Source organism: Gouania willdenowi, chromosome 7, assembly GCF_900634775.1.
Source record: "Gouania willdenowi chromosome 7, fGouWil2.1, whole genome shotgun sequence".
Classification (NCBI taxonomy): Eukaryota; Metazoa; Chordata; class Actinopteri; order Blenniiformes; family Gobiesocidae; genus Gouania; species Gouania willdenowi.
Window position 1 is genome coordinate 6,549,980 of NC_041050.1, and position 21,600 is coordinate 6,571,579.

The following is a 21,600-nucleotide window of genomic DNA, read 5'->3' on the forward strand; positions in this document are numbered from 1 at the left end:
GTAGATTGAGATAAACCCAAAGATTGTTCAGCCTGTGTTTAATCGCAGCAGTCAATCAATCACAAGGAAGGAAGCATCTGTTTATGCCAGATTGCTTTCTGGGACTATTGTTTGCATAAATCTCCAAACGAATGGAGGAAAAGGCCTCCACCTCTGGGATTCAATAAGTCCCTATAGATTCACTAAACCCCCAATATCAGCGTCTGAGCTGGGGTGCATGATCTTTAACAATAGATTCATGCAGACTCAATATTCTGTACCACCAAATCATTTGCAATGCAAAGACAGCTTTATCTGTGGCTGCCTGTACCGGAGCCAGCCTGTAGATACCCTTTTCCTGTCTGAGACTTTGTATGGATAGGATCTCCCTGGTCCACGTGCCAGGACCCCAGGGGATGTGCTGTTGTTATAGTTACAATGACAATTACAGTGACAGAGTGTGAGGCAGACAGTAGGCCAAGCAGACACAGATGGTCCATTCAGAGCTCTGTCTCACACAACCTGCTCTCATTCTTCCTCTGAAAGTAGACCTCCCCTTTATTCTGCTCCTCTCCTATCCAATATGTTAGTCCCAAACTCACACTGGTGCCGGGGTCAATTTGGATCATCCTTATTCTTGTTGGATTGAGGGTACCATGGTGTACATTACAGACAACTTCCTGGAAGGAGTTATTTGAGATTTCCATGGCCTTTATTTTTATAGCTAACAGATGATGGAAGCAGCTTGGCTTGCAACTGGAACCATACACTCATATTTAAGAAGCCAGCCATTTGAACCCACCCGCACCATCCACTTACATTTTCTTTCAAGTCCACTGTGTGGTTTCTTCAAAGAAGAGTCTTGTTGCGTGAGCATTGAATCCCGTTTGTGATTTTGTTTTGTTCGTGTAGTGAAGGGTATCCAATATCAATATTTACGAGACAAATGTATGCAAAAGACCATTATGCATATTCACCAATCGTTTAACACCCATTCATTGGTACTGAGGGATATTCTATTGACCACAGAAAAGCATTCAGAGATTGGGGGAGGGATGCAGAAAGCTCTTTTAGTTTCCGATGTGGTTTCAGAGTCTAAAATAGCACACAAAATCAATGTTCCACAATATACAAAGCTGGTGATGAATAGGATACCATGTCTTTTAGTAGACTCATGCCATCTTGATTTCATCCACTGTACAATTTGAACTGTATATTCATTTTTGTCAACAAAGGCAGTTGAATTTTCCCTTCCCCGAGGTATTGGACAAGGGAAAATTAAATTGTCAATGTACCTTGGGCAAAGGAAAACCGACATATAAAACCTGATACGCATCTGATATTTTGCAATATGACTGCTGTTTGATCAGCCATATCACATTTATCCAATCTTTACGTTATCAAAATGCAGTAAACGTCACAATTCTGGTTACAGGAGGAGCGGCGGGGGGAAAAGTAGTGGAACGGTAAATGATTCAATATTTATTGTATTCTAGATATCATTATGCCAGTGTGGTCACGTATTGTATTGCGCATGCGGGTCACTTCAGGGTTGCATTCAGTTCATACTCTAATCTGAGAGAAGATGCATTTAATGTGTAATATGAACAAGCACCCACAAAGAAAAAGATCTGACTTTTCTCCCTTCTCAAGGAGCCTCAAGTGGCCAGCACAATCATTTAAATAACTGTCCTGCATTTAATCGGTCAACAATTACACTTTAAGGTAACTGCAGTCCTGCCTACCCCTGCCTCAAAATACAAATCTATCATTTCATCGTTTTCTCTCTCCAGCCTAAAGGTTTTTAATCATAGGTTCCTGATGATTGGGGTACAGAACATTGCAATAGGGGGACCCACTGGCATATTTACGACAGCTGCCATGGGAAAAGAGAAGTGGGGGAAGGGATTAAGGTGGAAGGGAAGTCTGGCTTGTGGAGAGCCATGTAGACATGAAGCTTTTCTCTGATTGCATTGTGGAGTTGAAGTTAACAGGACCCCTAGGGTGAAGTCGCATCCCTTTGAATTTGGGTCGGCTAACGGTTTGAATAGATGGCCTATTGAAAAAGGAAGACACTCAGAATCTGCCCCCTGGTTTAATTAATTTAGGAGGAATACATGGATGTGAACACTATGTCAGGCCACGAGTAACCGAGATAAGTGAACATCAGAGAAACCCAAGAAGGGCGTGCCAGAAAGCCACAATGTAAAAAGAGACATCAATCTGTCTATGAATCTATGTTTGGGGCTAATCAACTGCGATAAACTGCAAAATAAAGCTTCTCTTTAGAATGAAAATAAGGCTTGGGTCTGTTAGGGACATACGTGGATGCTTTTAGATTTGCAGTTAACGAAATCACCAACTGTACACTAATATAGCTAGGAATACATTATAAAAAGACTAGTATCAGGGTAAAGAGGAACTTATTGACACATCTGAAGAACTCCCTACACAGGATTAGTCAGAAAGTCTTTAAATGCATCACAATTCACTAATTTTAGGTTAAGCAAGTCAGAAATAATGGAGCACATGATAAGCACTCCTCAAACTGTGAGATGAGGAACTACTCAAAGACCTAATATTTGACAGGTTTACAGTGTCTACTAAAGATCACGGGCTTGTTCCACTATAAGTCAACATACAATACTAAAAAAAGTGCTACATCCAAAACAAGTCAGTGTTATTGCAAGAAAACAGACTTGACTCTTGCTAAAGAGATTAACAAATATTTATTATATGTTTGAAAAATTTACCGGTAGTCACAGGCATCATCATGTGGTCACTTCCTCTGATTCACTAAAACATTCTAATCTGACACAGCATCATCAATCACATACTTCCTGCTCTGCTATTTAAAGAGTCTTTAGCGAATAAACAGGATGCAGAGGTGGGGGTACAGGAGGCAGGAGCTTCAATGGGAGGAAGGAACAAAAAAAAAATGATGGACGACGTTTTTGGTAAGAGATCTTATGACCACAAAAAACAAAAACAAAATAACAATTACCGAGATTTTTAACAAAAGGAAATAAAGCATCATTATTGAAAGAATTATTATTGCTATTGTCTAGCCAATTGCTAAAGGCAAACTTCTGCTAGCACACTGGTTGCATCAATAATCAGGAAAATGCAGCCCCAGAAAAACTAAAGAAAAAAACTAGCTTGGAATACTATTATTTTATTCAACAGTCAGAAACTATAACCATAATGTTATTCATAATATGCTCCTCTATGTTTTCTTTTATTCTCTCTTGATTGTTTATAGCCATGTATGTTTTCATTGCATTCATTCATATTTTATTGTTTATTTTTTTCAATGTATGGTGACCTTGAGAGGTTTGGAAAGGTGCCTAAGAAATAAAATGTATTCTTATTATAATCTTTTCAAATCCAAAAATATTTTTTAGCCTTGAATGAGTCTGTATAGTCAACCTAAAGTGAACAGGTAGTCATCAGCTTTGATCTTTGTTGCAGTCATGATGCAACAAGCTACCATTTGTTAACAGCATGATAGTAGTATGGTACTTGGTAGCCATTGGTTAGATTTTCTCCGAGTATGGTACACAATGCTGTTACAAATAGTTCTAAATATTTACCAAAGTAGCAGCGTGAATAAAATGCAGCCATTGTGCTCTTACACAAACAGATTCAGACGCACACACCTCACACAGTCGCGTGTTTAAACACTGAACTCATTGTGAGCAGAATTACAATCATTGACAGTCAGACGAATAAAGTTTTTGAGATGAAACTGAAAACTGGCATTTTGCTTCAGGGAACTTTGTTGTATGATGAGGCATACAGTCTTTACTATGACCTCAGCTGCTGCTTTTAGCCTGATCTGGTGCTAGTCTGCAGTAATTGGATTACACCAGCTGAATCATGACCCTGCTGTGTTAGCATACTGCTTCAATGCATGTACCACTCACTGACTCACTCTGTGTGAATAGTTAAAATATATCTAAAGTTTGGATCTTTAAAAATAAAAAATAATCATACAATAGATTTCATAGTTAATCGCGATAAAGATGTGTGCAGAGACGAAAATTAAAATGAACAAATAATGCAAAGTAAACACATTTTTCAACACATCACATGACTAACTTTATAAACATGTGATTCAACTCATTAAAACACACTGCACAAACACGCTATTTTTCAAACATGGAGGCAAAGGACATTCCAGGCAGTGCAAACATTTCACTCACTGGGAATGGAAACGTCTCACAACCATTTGCTAACATTCACACTCACATATTGATGGTGTTTTGTTCATAGGATTTAAGGACAAAAGATTTCAGAATACTCAATGTTAGCAATGATCAATTCCTAAATTGTGATAAAAGTTGCATCACAGCTAATAGGAAGACTGGGAATTCATAAAGGCTGGGAGTGAAAAATGACAACAACCTAAAATAAATATATATAGGAGCATTCAATAAAACTACCCTTTATTTATGGCCCCCTTTCTCCCCTGATGTCCAATCGGTATTCAACAGCCCAGCTGTTTGACTTTGGAGCCACATCAGACATCTTTGTTTAAGAACACAGGGATATATTCTTTAGTGGTGGTGGATCATTTCAAAAGGCACAATTGTGACCAACCCTTTCAAAAAGAACCACAATGAAGCGCCTCTTTCAATCTCTCTTTTGTTACACACTGTTTCACTGCCATTTAACCCTCTATGCATCTGTGACACTCAAGACCAGTTAACCTCGGTGGGCTCACGCACACAAAGGGCCAAAAGTTTGAGTACAGAGCAACCAGGTTTGACTGAGCTTAAAAACATTTGACGTTGTGATTACGAGGTTAAATTCCACAACGTGGTACAGATATTGGATAGGTGGGAGGGGAGAAATGGGGTTGGTGTCATGGTGTGTGACTAGATGACTGCGATAGTGGTGTATGAGCCATAGAAGGCCTTGACTGTGATTATGATTTCATAATCTGATGGACTATGGTTGGATCTGATCCAGAGGGTAAAGGTTTGATCCATCTTTGATTGTCCACGAGCAACAATTTTCCTGACCAAAGGTTTTTCTCAATAACTCACTTGGTAGCTTTATCTTTACTGGTGTGTGACTGTGGCTAATCATTACCTATCCTAAGAAGGTCGTATTTTCCCTGGCGTTTATTTATTTGTTGATTTGTCGGTTAACAGCATTACGTCAAAATTACTGAATGGTTTTTGATATTTTTTTAACCAAAGAATATCATACCATGCCATGGAAGAGTCTGTTCATATTTTGGAGGAAATCTGGATCAATATATATATATATAGGGTCATTCCATGTCATTTCACAAATGGCCCACGCAATTGGGTCTCAAAAAATTCTGAAATCTTTAGCAGTTGGTCCGTGATTATTCAATAGGCACACTGCAAATTGTAAGTTTGATCGGATTAATACTTTTTGAGATATGGTCAATTTAGTGAGAGGGGTATGAGGCAATTTTCATACGTCCTTATTTTTCTTCCATTTTCAGTGTGCCAATTCAATTAATAAGGAACAACTGGTAAAAAAATTACAGAATGTTTTGAGACTGACATGAGCGGGATATCCTGGAAATTTGTTGAAATTACATGGAATTACCCTACAGTGATTCTGGATCAGTTTCAAAAAATCTAAAAACATTAGCCAAATTTTAAAAATTCATATCTCGGTTTGTAATTGACCGATCTTTATGAAATTTGACTCAGTTGTGTCGAGTTGGCTCCTTGATGGCTTCAACAAGTTTTATCTGGATTCATTCAGGATTGCACATTTCATCGCAATTTTTCAAAAACAAAAATGGGAGCGCCCTTACAATTGGACCTACTGTATGGTAATTCATGGAGATAGGCATTTCTTCCAGGCCTTTAAAGTATGAATGATCATTGTACCGTGATCAGGATCACTTACCCAGAAATAACTGCAAATATTTAGTAAAGAGGATATATGGCACTTGGCGGAGGTTTGAACTCTTGTTTAAAATACTTCCAAACTGCAAAGGTAGTAAAAACTGTGTATTTAGAACAAGTCCATCTAGCATTTGTTAGCTCTTTTGAAATTGTTCAACAAAATATTGTTTGCATCATTTGTTCGGCCTCAGTACCATTAAATTGACTTGAGAAAGCCAGAAGGGCTAAAGAAGACCAAGTTCAATTATATAGATAGCCAGACCCTTCCCACAGCAGCACAGATTGTACCCTGAGCCTTTACATCCAGAAGAAAGAAACACAACAACAGTTGGAGGTGTGGCACCTGATGTCGTCGGTGAGTGGCTTACAGTAAGTGCATCAACGACAGCTGAGGGGGTAAACTAGCATAATTGCATTAGCTTCCTCCCCTTGTGTTTGAAGCTGAACTCTGCCACGCTCATGATAAGATAAAAGAGAAGCCAAGAACTTCTTTATCATGCTGAGTAAGAACAATCAAAAAGTGTCTCTGAGTTTAGTCTTTAAAAATAAGAAGAATGTACCATGAATGCACTAACTGTCAATGAACACCATCATTTACAAACATCCCTACATTACCAGAAGAGGAGACATATGAGGCCATAGTGGAGTTTCACTCGAGGTCTCAAGTATGGGGGAATAAAAGCAAGTAAATCATATTCATTACACCAGGGGTTCTCAACCTTGGGGCCACGAGACACTGTGAGGGAGTCACCAGATTCCTTCAAGTAAGAATTTTTTCACAATTTTCCCATTTTCACCCTTTTTCTGCAACGACACCAAACTTGCCATTTTTAGCCTATGTTTATCACTTTCTCTTGCCGTATTTTTCTTCCTTTTAATACATTTTTGCTACTTTACTTTCAGGACAGTTATTTTCTGCATTTATTTCCAACTATCAAGACATTTTCAGCACTTATAAACCTTTTCCATTACTTTTCCCACCCAATGTCAAATATGTTGACCCATTATTGTCACTTTTATCCTCTTTTCATTATATTTCATGCTTATTTTTTTTTCCAATTTAACCACATTAACGATTTGTCATGTTCCTACTTTTTAATGATTTGTCATGTCCCCGTCCCCCCACCCCTGAAGCCAATTAAAACACTTTTAACCACTTTTTCTGTCAGTTTTTGCCACTTTTAACCAATTTCTGCAGATAGTAAAGTCCCCATTTCACCACTGTGTTCAACCACCTACATGTACAGTGGGGGTCTCAGGTCACTGGGAGCTTTATTTTGGGGATCACTGGCTGAAAAGGTTGAGAACCTGTACTGCAATATACAATACTGAATCAACATTAGGATTATCCTCTCAGGTTAATGAACCCATTCTGGACAACTATACCAGGTGACTGGTGTTGTCCTTTGTAATCAAGGTTAATGTGAATGAATGCTCCAACAACTTGCCAAACACACATTTTAGTCGACATTAACTCAGCCACATTAAGCCATGCCTGTTGATTAAAGTGCAGGTAATCCACATTAAATTACACAGCAGAATAATTACAAGAAATTATGTGATGGTTTATGCTAAAATGTAGTAAATGAATGCCTTTGGGTCGGAACAGACATTTGTAGTTGATCAAACAATTTATTAAAAGAAAGAAAAACACAAAAAGTGACATTGTATACAACAGAAAAATGTCAACGACTCGATAACTTATCATGTGTCCTTGGGCGTCTCTTGGTGTCATGATGTTAAAATGTAAACAGCAAAATTCAAACAGTCCTTGAACCAGAACATTTAGTGGTTGATTGGACACTTGTTTGGAGAACTGCACGATATGCAAAAAGAAGTGTATTTTTTACTGTTCAATCTTGATTTAGTAGTGCATAGTTTATACTGTACTAAGTATACATTGTTTAGGAAATGAGGCTTTACTTAAAAGCAGAAAAAGAAGAAATAATTCAATAGACAGGGAGTGAGAATTTTAGCAAATATGTGTGAAATTCTGGATGAGGAGTTGCATCAACATGTGCAGAATGGTGTTAGATTGTAAGGATATCTTTGTGATCATATATGTAATTTTTCCACAGCCTTTAACAATTGCCCACAAACACCAGCTGGTCATTTTATGGCTCAGAGCCGTGTGGTTGCCAGGCAACAGCGAAGCACTAAATTCCTCCATCATCCTATACTTTACTGCATGCCTGCCCCAGTGAATGTGCACGTGCACGCATGTGTGATTAGCAGTCCCCTGTCCAAACACAGGTGAAGATTGTTTGTTCGCTGTCATGATGATTTAGCGATTACGTTTCTCGGCCAGGGAGGATTCCACAGAGTTTTGTTTGAGCATTTAAAACAATAACGAAGAAGCAAAAGTTTCTCACGTAGGGAGAATCCTGTGTTAGTTGTGAATCCCTTTCACAATCTACTTTAATCATATGAAGGTCAGTGTAACAGATAGCTGTTTAAAAGACAATGTGTCACTTCAGATTAATCTGCTGTGAACACATCGGCTGACAAATTTAGGTGATAAATAGAGATACAAAACTTAAAAAAAGCAGTAATGCACTTATTGAGTGTGACTACAAGTAATAATTCATCGATCTGAATCGATTGGTCAAGGAAAGATCCCATCAAATGGATGGAAACAAACCATCAATCAACATTCACCAATATTGAAAAACCAGTATGTGCTGCTGTTGTTTGGGATGACATATTAAAACAAAAACTACACTTTTTTTCTCCATAAATTAAGTTAAATAAGTATTCTTATTTTGCACAGGCATTTATTTGTGCAACAAATACAATTAAAGTAGCCCAAACCTATATTTTCTCTTTAGATTTACAATATCTTAAACCGTAAATCTGGATTAAGTAATACACAAACTTAGGGATGTCCTGATACAACTTTTTCACTTCCGATCCAAAACCGATATTGCAGCCTTGAGTATTGGCCGATACCAATATGAATCCAATACAATAACAGCATGAATCATACATACTTTTATTAATTATTTTGTAGTGCGGAATGTTAGAAAAGGCTTAATCAAGTGATGTTACTAAACAGAGAACAATAAATATCAACAGTAGGGATGAGAAAAACAGACCCATTTATTATTAACCAATTGGTTACATACATTTTAACCTTCAACATAATATCTACAGTATTCTACAACTGAATAAAATACATAAAAATGTAATTATTATATCGGTTATGATATCGGAGATTTTAGATGCAGTCCGATAAAATCCGATATTCGTTTTCTGGCTGATATTGGACCAATATCCGATATCAATATCAGATCGGGACAGCCCTGCACAAACTTCCCAGTGGCATAAGCTCTCATTTAAATCCTTATCTTGTGTTTCATACCAACATTTTCTGCTTCAACCAACAACAATGAAGAAGGAGCAGCGAGAGATGTAAGCTGGAATATGTTTATGTTTCTCTTAATAGCATCTCTTCTGGTCTGGTTGGGGGTTGGGCGGTGGGATGGACGAGCACAGCCACACCATGGTTGCTCAAAAGGTTAACATCCGATCAGTGAGAGATAACCAGGATAACTGAGGCCCGTGGCAAAAAGGAACCTCTGCAGAGCTGTTAGCGGACAAATGAGTTTCTTCTCTCTAAAACGGTATTTCCACTCCATTATAGAACAGAAATAAGATGACATTGCACCTGAGTAGGATCCTAATGTCCACTTGAGTACTTCAAACAAGATTTAGGCTTTAAAACCAGGAGAATACACACAAATGTTTGTTTTCCAGAGTTTAAGATCTTTGCCCAGTGCAATGGTTTGGTTGGGAAATTCTTTCCAGCTTTTTTGTTTTGTTTTTTACTGCCATTTCTTTGTTGCATTTCTTTTTTACTGTCATTTCTTTGTTGCATTTCTTTTTTACTGACATTTCTTTGTGGCATAAACAGCTAAACCATCATGGGAAATCCAGGCAGAAGCTGAGATGGCCAAAAGACCTCCTCTGTGTTTTGGAACCACATGCAGAGGAGGCCACTGGGGTAGGGAAAGACGAAGGGAAATCAGCACAAAGCCTGAAATCATCCCCGACTGCGTGTCAGAGATGCAGACAAGCAATGAGTAGATTTATGACAAAGCACTCAGGGGTTTAGAAAACTAACTCAACTGTTCATTGCTTTTTGAGTGGGAGGACAGAGAATGAGTCAGCCTCACAGGGGATGTGGGCAATTGTCAACCAACAGTCTTTTATATTCCCAGTGGCTTTTCCAAGGGTAGAAAAAAACCCTTGTAAATCAGTCCAACTGCTCGCTTTGCACCAAATGAATAAAAACAGACCAACTGTAAAGCAAACAGCAGAGAACAAGACATTCCACTGTTCAGGAAACAAAAAAACGGCCACAACCGTCATCATGTGTCACTAAGGAGTGCAACTCACTATCTCACTCTCCACATTCTTTCCATTCCCAATCATGGGTCATAACGCTTCTGCAAGTTCTTCGTCCCTCCCTCAGCTGAGCGGGAAGTTTCAAAATTCAAACAAACACACGCCTTCTTGCAAATCCACTTGAAATTCCTGTTTTAAGGTCTGGAATACTTTGACATGTAATTTATTTTTGGTGGCAGGTTTGAAACAATGTCTAGAGACTCAGACTTTTGTTTTCAATAGCGACTAATGACTAATGTAGGGACTTAATCTTGTGTTATTATAGAGTTGTCTGATGTTTTAGACCATGGGTGTCAAACTCATTCTAGTTCAGGGGCCAAATATGAAACAGTTTTATCTTAAGTGGGCACAGATTTCATGGAGCAAAACAAGTAACTTCAACATTTTTGTTCCATAGTCTGCACTTCTACGTACACATAAAATACTAAATATGTAAGAAACAGACCATATCCAAGCAATATCTAATAGATATCAGAACCAATAGGATCTTCATTTTACATTTCCTCCTTTTTGTGACCAATTTAGATTTAATCAAGGAAAATATGTGAGCCCCTGCAAATATTGTTGAATTTCATTTACACAATGATTCATGTTTCCTCTGTCATTTTTACTTTCTCCTGGGGGCCAAATTGGATGCTCCAAAGAGCCGGATTTGGCCCCCAGGCCATGAGTTTGAACACATGTTTTAGACCCTTAGATTACATTTGAAAAGGTTTACATTTACCCAAACTACTGGAAAAAAAACTACTTTTAAAAATATGGGTAAATATCATTTTTACATTAATATTTAGTAGAAGTCTGCATATCAGAATGAATGCCTGTCACATCTGCTCTTTACTATGTGCCAAACTAGGAAAAGCCAAGAGGAATGAACCTTTAGAGCTCCATAAATAAATCAAAGGGCCAATGCAGTGGGGATACCCTGACTGGTTGTGGAGGGGGTGGGGATGAGAAGAACCAGCATCCCATCCTCATATTGCAGGTATATGACCTTGTACTGTGAAAGGTCGAAGGAAAGAAAGTGGCCATAATAATGCCACAAAAAAGAGTGATTAAAATCCATTTGTGGGCATTAAAGTTAAACCGAGCAGGTAGAGGGAACGCCCTGCAATGCAGTGAGTGGTGTTAGCGATGATAAAAAAGGCATATGTGGATGCCTGGTGACTTTTTTCAAATATATGGTGTTTTAAATTCAGAACTCACGTCTTTCAGCTGGTCGACCTCCTGCCTCACGGCTTCGTACTCCATCTCCAGGTCATCGTACTGCTGTTTGAGCTGCTGCTTCTCTTCCAGAACCGCCAGCCCGTACTCGGCCGCCTGGATCTTCTCGTTGGTGGTCTCACTCAGCTCCCGGGACAGACGCTCGATCTCGGCCCGCAGCCATTCCGGCCCGGCCTCGAGCAGCCTCATAGGCTCGGGATATCCCTGCTGTTCCACGGACATGGTCGGTTACAGGTGACGGTGGTTGCTGCGACTAGACGACGTTGCGGGTGTAACCTTGAAGAAGATGAAGCGACAGCTCAATTTCGTCTGTATTTAAGTTGCATGGTTGTTTCTCGCTTTCGCTCTCGTTGCTTTGGTCATGAAGATGGCTCTGCTCGTGTTTTCTAGTCAGCAGAGTCCGTCAGGAGCTCCTAGGACTTTCCCATCGCTGCGCTCCTGCGCTTTCCTTTCCTCTTCGCCCGGCTTGTGAGAGCTTAAGCACCGCAGCGGGAGGACTGTCTGTTTAGCGGCGACCAGGAAGTTCTGTCTTCTATTTTCAAAATAAAACCACATGTATTGAAAATTTGCATCAAACTATAAAAACGCCACGAAATGTATCGTCTATTGTTTATGTATAGACACTAATTCAAACAAAAACTCATAATATATGCTCAAATTCTTGTTACATTGATAGTTTATCCTTCTGTAGTTCGAGCTGTTCCACTTTGTTTTGAAGGTATTGCTGCCTTCAAGCCGGTAGCGTAATGACGCTATCTAAATATAGCTTTATGTGCGCCACACGCCTCCGCAATCAGCTGGGAAGCAACTGTCAACCAGCAAGGCACACTGGGAAATGCAGTGTATTAATTTTAAAATTCAGTCACAAAGCCATGTCTCGTTGACCAAAATAAACTCATTACCCAGAGTGCTTTTCTTAATGCTTATGTGGAGTACGGAAATCTGGCTCCAACTCATTTGTTGTCATAAATGTAAGGAACAGCCGGCAAAACGGCATTTGAAGTCCAAGTATAAATCTATAATAATAATAATAATAATAATAATAATAATAATAATAATAATAATAATAATAATAATAATAATAATAATAATAATAATAATACACGTGTTGATCAACACAATAAAAACCATACAAAAAAACACAAAACACATATGAAAATATCTAAATTGTAATTTAAACGTGAAAATTACTAAACTCATCATTAGGAATCAAATTACTCAGTTTGTAAACTGTGTAATTGTAATAGATACCACTTATCTCGGCGTGTGTATCTAAAAAAGTCTTTAGTGACCTCTCGTGGTTGGATTTTGAAGCAAACACCTTGTATGGCTGCTCAGTTATGGAGGTAGATTTGTGTCTTTATTATTTAATAGAATAAAATAAAAATAAAAAGTAAAAAACTTTTCAATAAAAAAATTACTTCAATTTAAAAACAAAACATTTTCAATAAAAAGGCAACTTCAATCAAAAAAAAATTCAATCAAAAAGTGTTCAAATGCAATTTTTTGGGTCTCAAATTCGTTTTTGCAATTTTTCTTTAATTGAAAATATTTATTTTTGATAGAAAAGTTTTTTATTGAAAAGGTTTTTTTTATTGAAAATTTTTTTTTTATTGAAAATATTTTGTATTGAAAATATTTTTTATTGAAAAGGTTTGTTTTTTTCAAGGAATTTATTTATTTTTTAAAAAAATGTTTTTTCTTCTTTATTGAATAATAAAAACACATATCTATCTCCATACTCAGTTGCCATCAGTGTGTCAATGATTGAAATGTGACAGTGTAGAACACTTTAGACTGGTTTGTACGATGACCTTAGGTACTCTGAAAGGGACCACTAAAAATAATAATAATAATAATAATAATAATAATAATAATAATAATAATAATAATAATAATAATGTACATAAGGATTTGACAAACCGCTGACTTGCAATGTTTCATAGCTGCTTAATGTTGCTCTTCAGCACCTCATTTCATTCAGGAGAAACACACTGCTTTAATTTAAGTTTTAATATTATTAGGACATATAATCTGATGTCACAGCGCTTTTGAAATATTTAAAAAGTCAGCGCAGATTCTACAACTGACTCATCATTAAAAACAGGAGAGATAAGTGTGACTTCTGAGTTTAAATTATATTAAAAATGTAGAGTTCTTTTAAGTAAAAATGAAACATTTTAAACTATATTTGAATATCATTGAAAACCTCCACTGAAATGTGTATAATGCCACTTGGCACCAACTCTTAAAAGGGTTTTCCATTTGCTGAAGCTGTGAATAATGATTCAAGCCCTCCATGCTAAACTAAAGTTAAACAGCTTTAAGGTGAAAGGTAGGATAATAAGATTAGTTGTTCTTGCATATGCCTGTTTAGTCTTAAAATGTAATCTAACGCTGTCAAATAATTTTGACAATAATAAAACTATGAAACATGACATCCCACATGCTGACATTATAATCTGATGGACAGCTTGGTGCAGAAGATGGGATTCAAAGACCCCAATATGTAAACGGTGTAGTACAGAGTTGTATAGGACGGAGCTGTAGCGTTACTTTTTGTTTCCATACATAATAAGATTAGGAGTCTAATCTGAGAGGAGTCAGGAATAGCCCTGTGGTTTGCTCCTCCACCTCCTGTTAGTGCACACATGTCTGTCTGTCTGTGCATGGAAGACTCAATCACAGCTTCTTCTCAACACGCTACTGTTGCTGCTGATGGGACTTCACACACAATCTTGATTACTTTATTGATCTCGTCATTCAGTGAAGAGCTCCTGAAAGGCAATCTTTCCGTCCTCGCCGCACCGAGGTAATCTGAGACCAATCACATCAAGCAAAGGCCAAAGGATTGACTTTTCACTGATCATCAGAGGGAACAACGGGAGCTAGAGCTGTGCACACCAGTGCAGGAGGACACGTTTGTCAACATTTGGCCTTATTCACAAAAGGTAAATATATCCTTTCATTTATTCTCATTATTATCTAATGCATCAAGTTGATCCCAACCCTTAAAATGGCCCTATTTGGCTCAAATCTAGACATTAATGTGACTGTATTCAATCATAAGACAGGTTTGAAGAATTTAACACTGTTTTCAGGAGATGAGGTAAAAAGTTTGGTGTGACATAATATCATGAAACATGCATGTCTGTCCAGGCTTTGCTATGATCATCATCAACTGTTCACATGGAGTTCCCTGTGAGGAAAAGTGGCAGTTCTTTGATGGAATTCTGTAAGTAAACCATTAGGAAAACTTACTTGTGATATAAAACTCATCTTTTTATTTGGCCAACATTGTCTTTTCCATTCATTTATAAGATCAAACTGTTAATTATATTTGCCGTAACGCTCCAATGACACACTTAGGACGTCAGACATGGATTAGACACTTTAGGTAAGTTCTAAACTATTTAGGTGAAGCAGTCCAATCCACATTTGATGGACTCTTAATGGTGTCCAGTACTTAGAGACGTGATTCAAGGACTGTGTATGTAGTATTTAAAAATACAGGAATCATGATTTAAAATCACAACCAGTTTGACTATTTTTGATCGTCTTTTGCCCTCTAAAATGCAGTCACAGCCCCGAGAGCAAAGTACACCCTAGTCGGAGAAGCTATACGTCACGTCATTCCGGGTCATGTGCAATGTTCAATCGCCTGTGGAGGTGAAGACTGCAAGTACGACAATCCCAGTTACTGGAGAGATGACCAACAAGCTATTAGAGGCCTCTACTCATCCTGGTACTATTATTCAGCCTTTTACAAATGACTCTATGTATGTAATATAAGCAGCACTCACTGGCTTTCCTTTTGCTTTCAGGGTTACTGATCAGCTTCTCGCTACATCCAGACCATCGACAGAAATCATTGAGAAGTTTAATCTTATTGACCAGTTCAAAAGGTATATACTGTATATCATTTCAGCCGACCAACTTTGAGCATCTATCTGAAAGAGAAAGCAGAAAAAACCTAGATGAACAGTCTTTCCCAATGAAAACATTCTTTTGATGTATTTCCCTCAAAGGGGTATTTACTTCGGTATTACCCCTTGGAGTCAGTATACTGTAACCCCTCCTTGGAGCCAGTATCCCTCTGAGTCAGAATTACCCCTCGGATTCTCTATAAGCCCTCAGAATCAGCATTAGTCCTCGGAGTCAGTATCACTCTCTGAATCAGTATAATGTCACTGTTCCAATAGGTTTGAATGTACAGTTTTCAAATTCAATTTGCCAATTAATCAATAACTATTAAACTTACATAAACACCATAACATACAGCACAATTATCCTCAGTATTCTACATGCAAGAGTACCGTCGCTGGTACAACTGAATTAAATGTGGAGGATGACATAAAGCTGCAGTATGTAGAATCGTGAGACTTGTATAGAAACAAATACTCTCCTCCCTCAGCTTCCTGTTTCGAAACATGTCATCCCTTACCGGTTTCGCGCACAACTGAGGAGGTCTTAGTGACTTTTTTCTTAATAGAGACTAGTGACTTTGTCTTGTGTTATTATAGCGTTTACTGATGTTTTAGAGACATTAAAGCACGTATCACTCTGTAGTTACGGACCTCCGTTGAGTCCATTCTACCCGAATGTTTGTCCTTTATTCTATTGCTTCTCCACATTGGTCTCCCTTTTTTGGCTTGCTTTGCCTTGGAATGTCCGCCATTGCATTTTTACTACCAATGGGACGTGAACGTGCATTAACTTCAGTCGAGCAGCCATTAGTAACGCCCCAAAACAGCTCATGGTGCACTCTGTAGAAATATCTCTGATTGGCTGAAATGAAAGCGTCACGTTCCTGGATTTCTAAAGCTGAAATACAGAACCAAGACAAGTTGCGGAGTTTCATTTTCCTCTCTGAACACTTTGAATTACAATACGCTCAAAGGTAATTATGGACTTTTGACCAAATTACTGTATATAAGGAAATTTACATACTACAGCTTTAACTCACCAAAATTTACTGAATAATAATGAAGTACATGGAAAACAGTGATGATGTTGTGTGATTTATGCAGTAATGGCATCAAAACACTCATCAACCTCCAGACAGCAGGAGAACACGCAACCTGTGGGAAACCTCTGGAGCCCAACAGTGGCTTCTCGTACTGTCCTGAGGTCTTTATGGAAAACAACAGTAAGTGATCGGAGAAAATGTTCCAGTGAGATACAGTATGCATATGAGTAACCAAAACTGTGTCATTATTTAAAGTTTATTTCTACAACTTTGGCTGGAGTGACTACGGAGTAGCCAGCTTGACAAAAGTCCTGGACATTGTGAAGGTCATGGCCTTTGCCCTTCAGGAGGGAAAGATAGCGGTCCATTGTCACGCCGGTCTTGGCAGAACAGGTACATTTGAGGATGAAAGAACAGTTCCATGTTTGTTATATGTAATATGGTATAAATAAGGTCTTTTTTTCAATAAAATTAGATGAAAATGAAACAATTGCATAAATTAGGAGGAATAGTGTTTCATATTGAAACCTCAACATTTCCTACCTTTTTCAGTTACTGCTATAGCCTTCCTTATTATCTTACTCTAATTAAAGTGAAATTGTGAAAATGTTGTATTTAAGAAGTTATTTTAGCCCTTCGTACTATGAAGTACCTGAAGTAGCTAACAGTTTCAGAAAGGTTGATGACCCCTGATGTACTCCATTCAAGAAATTCATTGTTTATATTAGTTGACTAAACTTTCTCTGTAAAATGGTACGAGCTGTGATACATTATGGAGTCATGACTTGTTAAGACTTGTAAATTAATGTTGAGGACTTTTGACTTGACTTGGACTTGATTGTCTTGACTTGGGACTTGACTTGAGACGTCAGTGAGAAGACTTGAGAAGCAATGACTTGTTCCCACCTCTACCATTTTACCTGTGCAAGTTAAAACTGATCTTTTTCTCTTTTGCCAGGTGTGCTGTTAGCATGTTTCCTGGCCTATGCCACCAGAATGACGGCCAATCAGGCAATTTTGTTTGTACGTGCCAAACGCCCCAACTCCATTCAGACCCGAGGTCAGCTGCGGTGTGTCCGACAGTTTGTTCAGTTCCTGAACCCTTTGAGGAGTGTGTTTGCCTGTGCTCAGCCTTCATCACACCCCGTCACCCTGACTCAGTACCTGAACCGGCAGAGACACATCCTGCATGGTACTGAGAGGAAGGAGTTGCGATATCTTCCAAAGATCGTCCGGCTTGTGTGTAAGCTCCTTGTGGACATCGCAGAAAACCGGCAGGTGATTGAGGAAGATATTCTAGAGGCGCCTGACATTGAGGATCTAGAAATGACCCTTAGCATCATTGAGAAAATGGGCCCTGAGGCGTTTGCCAAGGAACCCCGTTTGCCTGGTACACCCACCTTACCCAGACATTTCAACGAGCCCCCATCTTCTACCATCGCAAGGAGTCTGAGCTACAGTGAGTCCGACCTGAGGCGACTGGGCTCGGAGTTAAAATCTCCTCACACATCCGATGGACATCGGTGTCACAGAACAACATTGAAATGCCAATTAGCTCCAATTGCGTCCCAGCCGCCATTGGAGCAACAACCTATCACACTTCGTCTCAGGCCTCAACAGGTTCTCTCTGGCAAGTCCAAGATAAACAGACCAAAGTAATGCTTCCATTGTGCATAGAAGATGAAGAAGAACAGTCATCCAGCGCAGCGAGTCCGTGGGAAACAGAGACCGTGACAAGAAGGACAGCATATTGTCCAGGTGGAAGGCAGAGCAGAGGAACAAGCTCGCCATGAACGGGAAGCTGGCAGAGACGAGGAGGACCTACCAGAAAATTCATACGTGCCCTTCATCACGCTGCAGTCAGAGCTGTCTCTGGAAGCCAGAAGGTTGTTAGCAGCACAAGCTCTGGCTGTGGACCCTTTGTCTAGATTGGAGAAGAATATCACAGGAGCAAAGTTTTGACCTGGCAGGTAGCATGTCGATATCAGATATCAATATCATCATTGTTGTATCAGTTAAAAAGAAATTAGACATAAATAAACAGTAGAGGTGGGACGATACACTGAGGCTGTGTTCGAAATTGCATAGTAACGTAGTATTCATACTAAATGTGATGTCAAAACGAGCATGTAGTGTGTTCATTAGATAGTATGGAGAGATTGAGTGTGCGAGTAGTACCTGGATGTATAATATATTGGGACATTTTTCAAGTGTGCACGGTGGGCACACTAGTCATACGTGATGAATTACGAGCGTCCTGGGACCAGCTTCCAGCTAAAAATCAAAAATCATTTTTTCAAAACAAAAGCACCTCTTCTTGTCTTCTATTAGTTTTTCAACGCTTTTGTAAATAGGGCTCTTGTTTTGAAGTTAACCCGAAGTTTTGTTAGTACCACAATGAAGGTTTGTGAGTTTTATGGATCAAATGAGCACATGTTAATATACTACTCGGTCACTTTCTCTCCTAAAATGTTTTCAGAACTTTCAAAGGTGGAGAATCAACACAGATATTTAGCCTCAGTGTGATTCAGGATTTTGGTATTGTTGGTTCAAAATGTACCTTGGGAAACTTCAAAATATACTTCAGTGGGAACAGTCATCATTCTAATCATACTTAGAGTATATAGTAGACAGTATATACTGGTTGAGTTTGTAGTGTATAGTATGGAGTGTGCCATTTCGAACACAGCCTGAGTTCAGAATACGATATTATTGAAAATAAGAAAAAAACTTTTGACTTTTAACTCTAGCCATTAGAAATGTCCCGATACAATTTATTTTATTTTTTTTTAACTTCTGAGGCAATACTGATATTACTGCCTTGACTATTGGCTGATACCCATATTGATCTGATATCAGCACTAATCCTACATACTTTTATGATATATATATATATATATATATATATTGTAGTGTGGACTGTTAGAAAAGGCTTGATCTAGTGATATTACTCAAACACAGAACAATAGTCAGCAACAGCAAGTATGAGATAAACTGATTAATTAATTAATTAATTAATTAATTATTAACCAATGTGTTACATACATTTTAACATTAAACAAAGGAATATTCTACAATTAAATAAAATATAATAGAAGACCCAGAAAAACAACCTCAATAAATCCAATAAAACTAATTTTATAAGGGAGTGTTTGTATTGCACCAATATTCAATATCAATATGGGATCTGGGAAACCCTTACATCTTGTGATGTTTATACGTTTTGCGATACAATGTATAAATCTTGTTATATTGTCCCATCTTTAATTTACAGTTTATCAAAAGTGAATTCTTAATGCATCCTTTTACAATTTAATTACTGTAACGTTTACAGGCGGAGCTGAACCAAGGCGGTGCATGGGAACGGCTTTGCATGGAGCGTGACCCCTTCATCCTCACTGGACTCATGTGGGCATGGCTGGAGCAGCTGAAAGAGCCAATCATCTCCTTCCAGGAAGCCAAGGCGTTGGACCCGAACAACCCTGATGTTCAGACTATGCTCACTTCACTGGATACGGTCAGAGAGCTTTCAGTCCTGGTTGTGGTGTGAAAGGAGAACATTTTAGAACCTTGTCACATCTTTGCATCTTTGCAGGGCCCTAAGGAGACTTTGACTTGCATTCTCGTCTGCATGGCTCATATGCAGACCATACCAGAAGAAGTAGAAGAAGCCTTTTGAATCGCACTGTCAAGGCTTTCACCTGGGTAGAGAGCAAAATTTCAATAATAACTCCCATGAAAAGTTACATATCTTTTAATATGGTCAATGTTACCGAGCTTTTTCATGTTAAGTTTGCCAGATATTTTACGCCCTTTGCAAACCATACTGAGATATCTAAAGCATTTTCTCAGCCATTTTTACTTTCCCCTGCGGGCCGATTAGGATGTTCTAAAGGGCCAGATTTGGCCCTGGGCCTTGAGTTTCACACATGCTTCAGAGCACCAAATTCTGTAAATTACCAACTGTTTCAGTTGTAGATGCAGAGCTCACACATTTATCATGCTTACATTACATGATGGCAATCATTTTTTATTGTCACAATTCTTATTTTCTTCAAAGTCATGCAATTTTCCTTAAATTATTCCACAAAATGTATCCAAATTAAATAGAAATTGGTTACAAAACTCATTTCAGGGCTTGAACCGAGTGTATTCTAGCTGTGTTACACACACGCTAACCCTAAACCAGTGGTTCTCAAACTTTTTGACTCAAGTACCCCTTTCTCTTATTTCTAAACTCAAGTACCTTCTTTGTCCTACTACAATTTTACTCAGAATTCTGTGAAAAAAACAACTATAGATCATAATGATGGAATGAATGAGTGATAACACACATTTTAAAGAATTACATTTTGTAAATAAGTGAAATGAAGCAGTATTTAGTGCCACCTGAATAGATTTTATTTCTACAGCTTTTTTTCTAGTCATCTCCCTCCTGGTGTGAGACCAAGACTGACCCTCATATTTTCAGTTCATGTTCTAAACCAAGATCATTTTGTGCATTCCTGGTGTGATTTTGTCTGTGTATTCTAACTCAGTGTGTGTGTTTTTAGTGTAATTTGGTTATTTCTTATGTCGTTTTATGTTTCTCTGTTATTTTTGTGTATTTCGTAGTGATCTTGCATGTATTCTTCTTTCATTTAGTGTGTCTTTGTTGTCATTTTGAGTGTTGCTGGTAATAGCAGGGATTTTTCTCTCAGTACGTGTGTTTTTGGTGTCATTTTGTTGTTGTTCGTCTGTTCTTTTAATTATTCAGTATATTTTTCTCTTATTTTGGTGTGTTTTGTTGTCATTTTGTGAGTTGCTGGTAATATTTAGTATGATTAACATAAAAGCAGATATTTTTAATGGTTTATTTGTTAAGTGTCCTCTCTCTCTCTCTCTCTCCTTCAGTACCCCCTGTAGTGCTATCGCGTACCCTCATTTCAGAAACACTGCACTAAACCATCATGCCATCATTTGTATTAAATGAGCTCTGTCTTTTTTTAAACAGGTGGATTGAGGTCTGAGGAGGGGTTGAAGTCTCAGAGGTCCATGTTTAAAGTTCTTAAGTGCATCCTTGAGGACGTAAGACCGTCAATCATCACAACAGAGGAGACCGCCCACGACATGTCCCTCTGACCTAAA

At 38.3% G+C, this 21,600-nt stretch overlaps 2 protein-coding genes across 6 annotated transcripts in view; one reads left to right on the forward strand and one right to left on the reverse strand.

The window, feature by feature from the left end:
• The window catches only part of LOC114467691 (protein bicaudal D homolog 2-like), a 54,853-nt gene extending 42,847 nt beyond the window's left edge, over positions 1-12,006 (reverse strand). For all 5 annotated transcript variants that reach the window (XR_003674542.1, XM_028454175.1, XM_028454174.1 and 2 more), the window contains exon 1: positions 11,487-12,006. Coding sequence is in view for 4 of the 5 variants with exons in the window: in XM_028454175.1 (XP_028309976.1) it covers positions 11,487-11,726 (240 nt within the window). In the remaining variant the exon portion in view is untranslated. The remainder of the gene's footprint in view (positions 1-11,486) is intronic.
• A 2,680-nt stretch (positions 12,007-14,686) lies between these two features.
• LOC114466553 (protein tyrosine phosphatase domain-containing protein 1) lies at positions 14,687-21,594 on the forward strand. The gene is given in 15 exon segments (XM_074783809.1): positions 14,687-14,739; positions 15,084-15,249; positions 15,329-15,409; positions 16,535-16,653; positions 16,729-16,866; positions 17,432-17,967; positions 17,969-17,989; positions 17,991-18,119; positions 18,122-18,275; positions 18,278-18,402; positions 18,405-18,443; positions 19,808-19,990; positions 20,069-20,147; positions 20,150-20,185; positions 21,473-21,594. Coding segments are annotated over 15 exon segments (1,974 nt in total). The 5' UTR covers positions 14,687-14,693.
• The last annotated feature ends 6 nt before the right edge of the window (positions 21,595-21,600 follow it).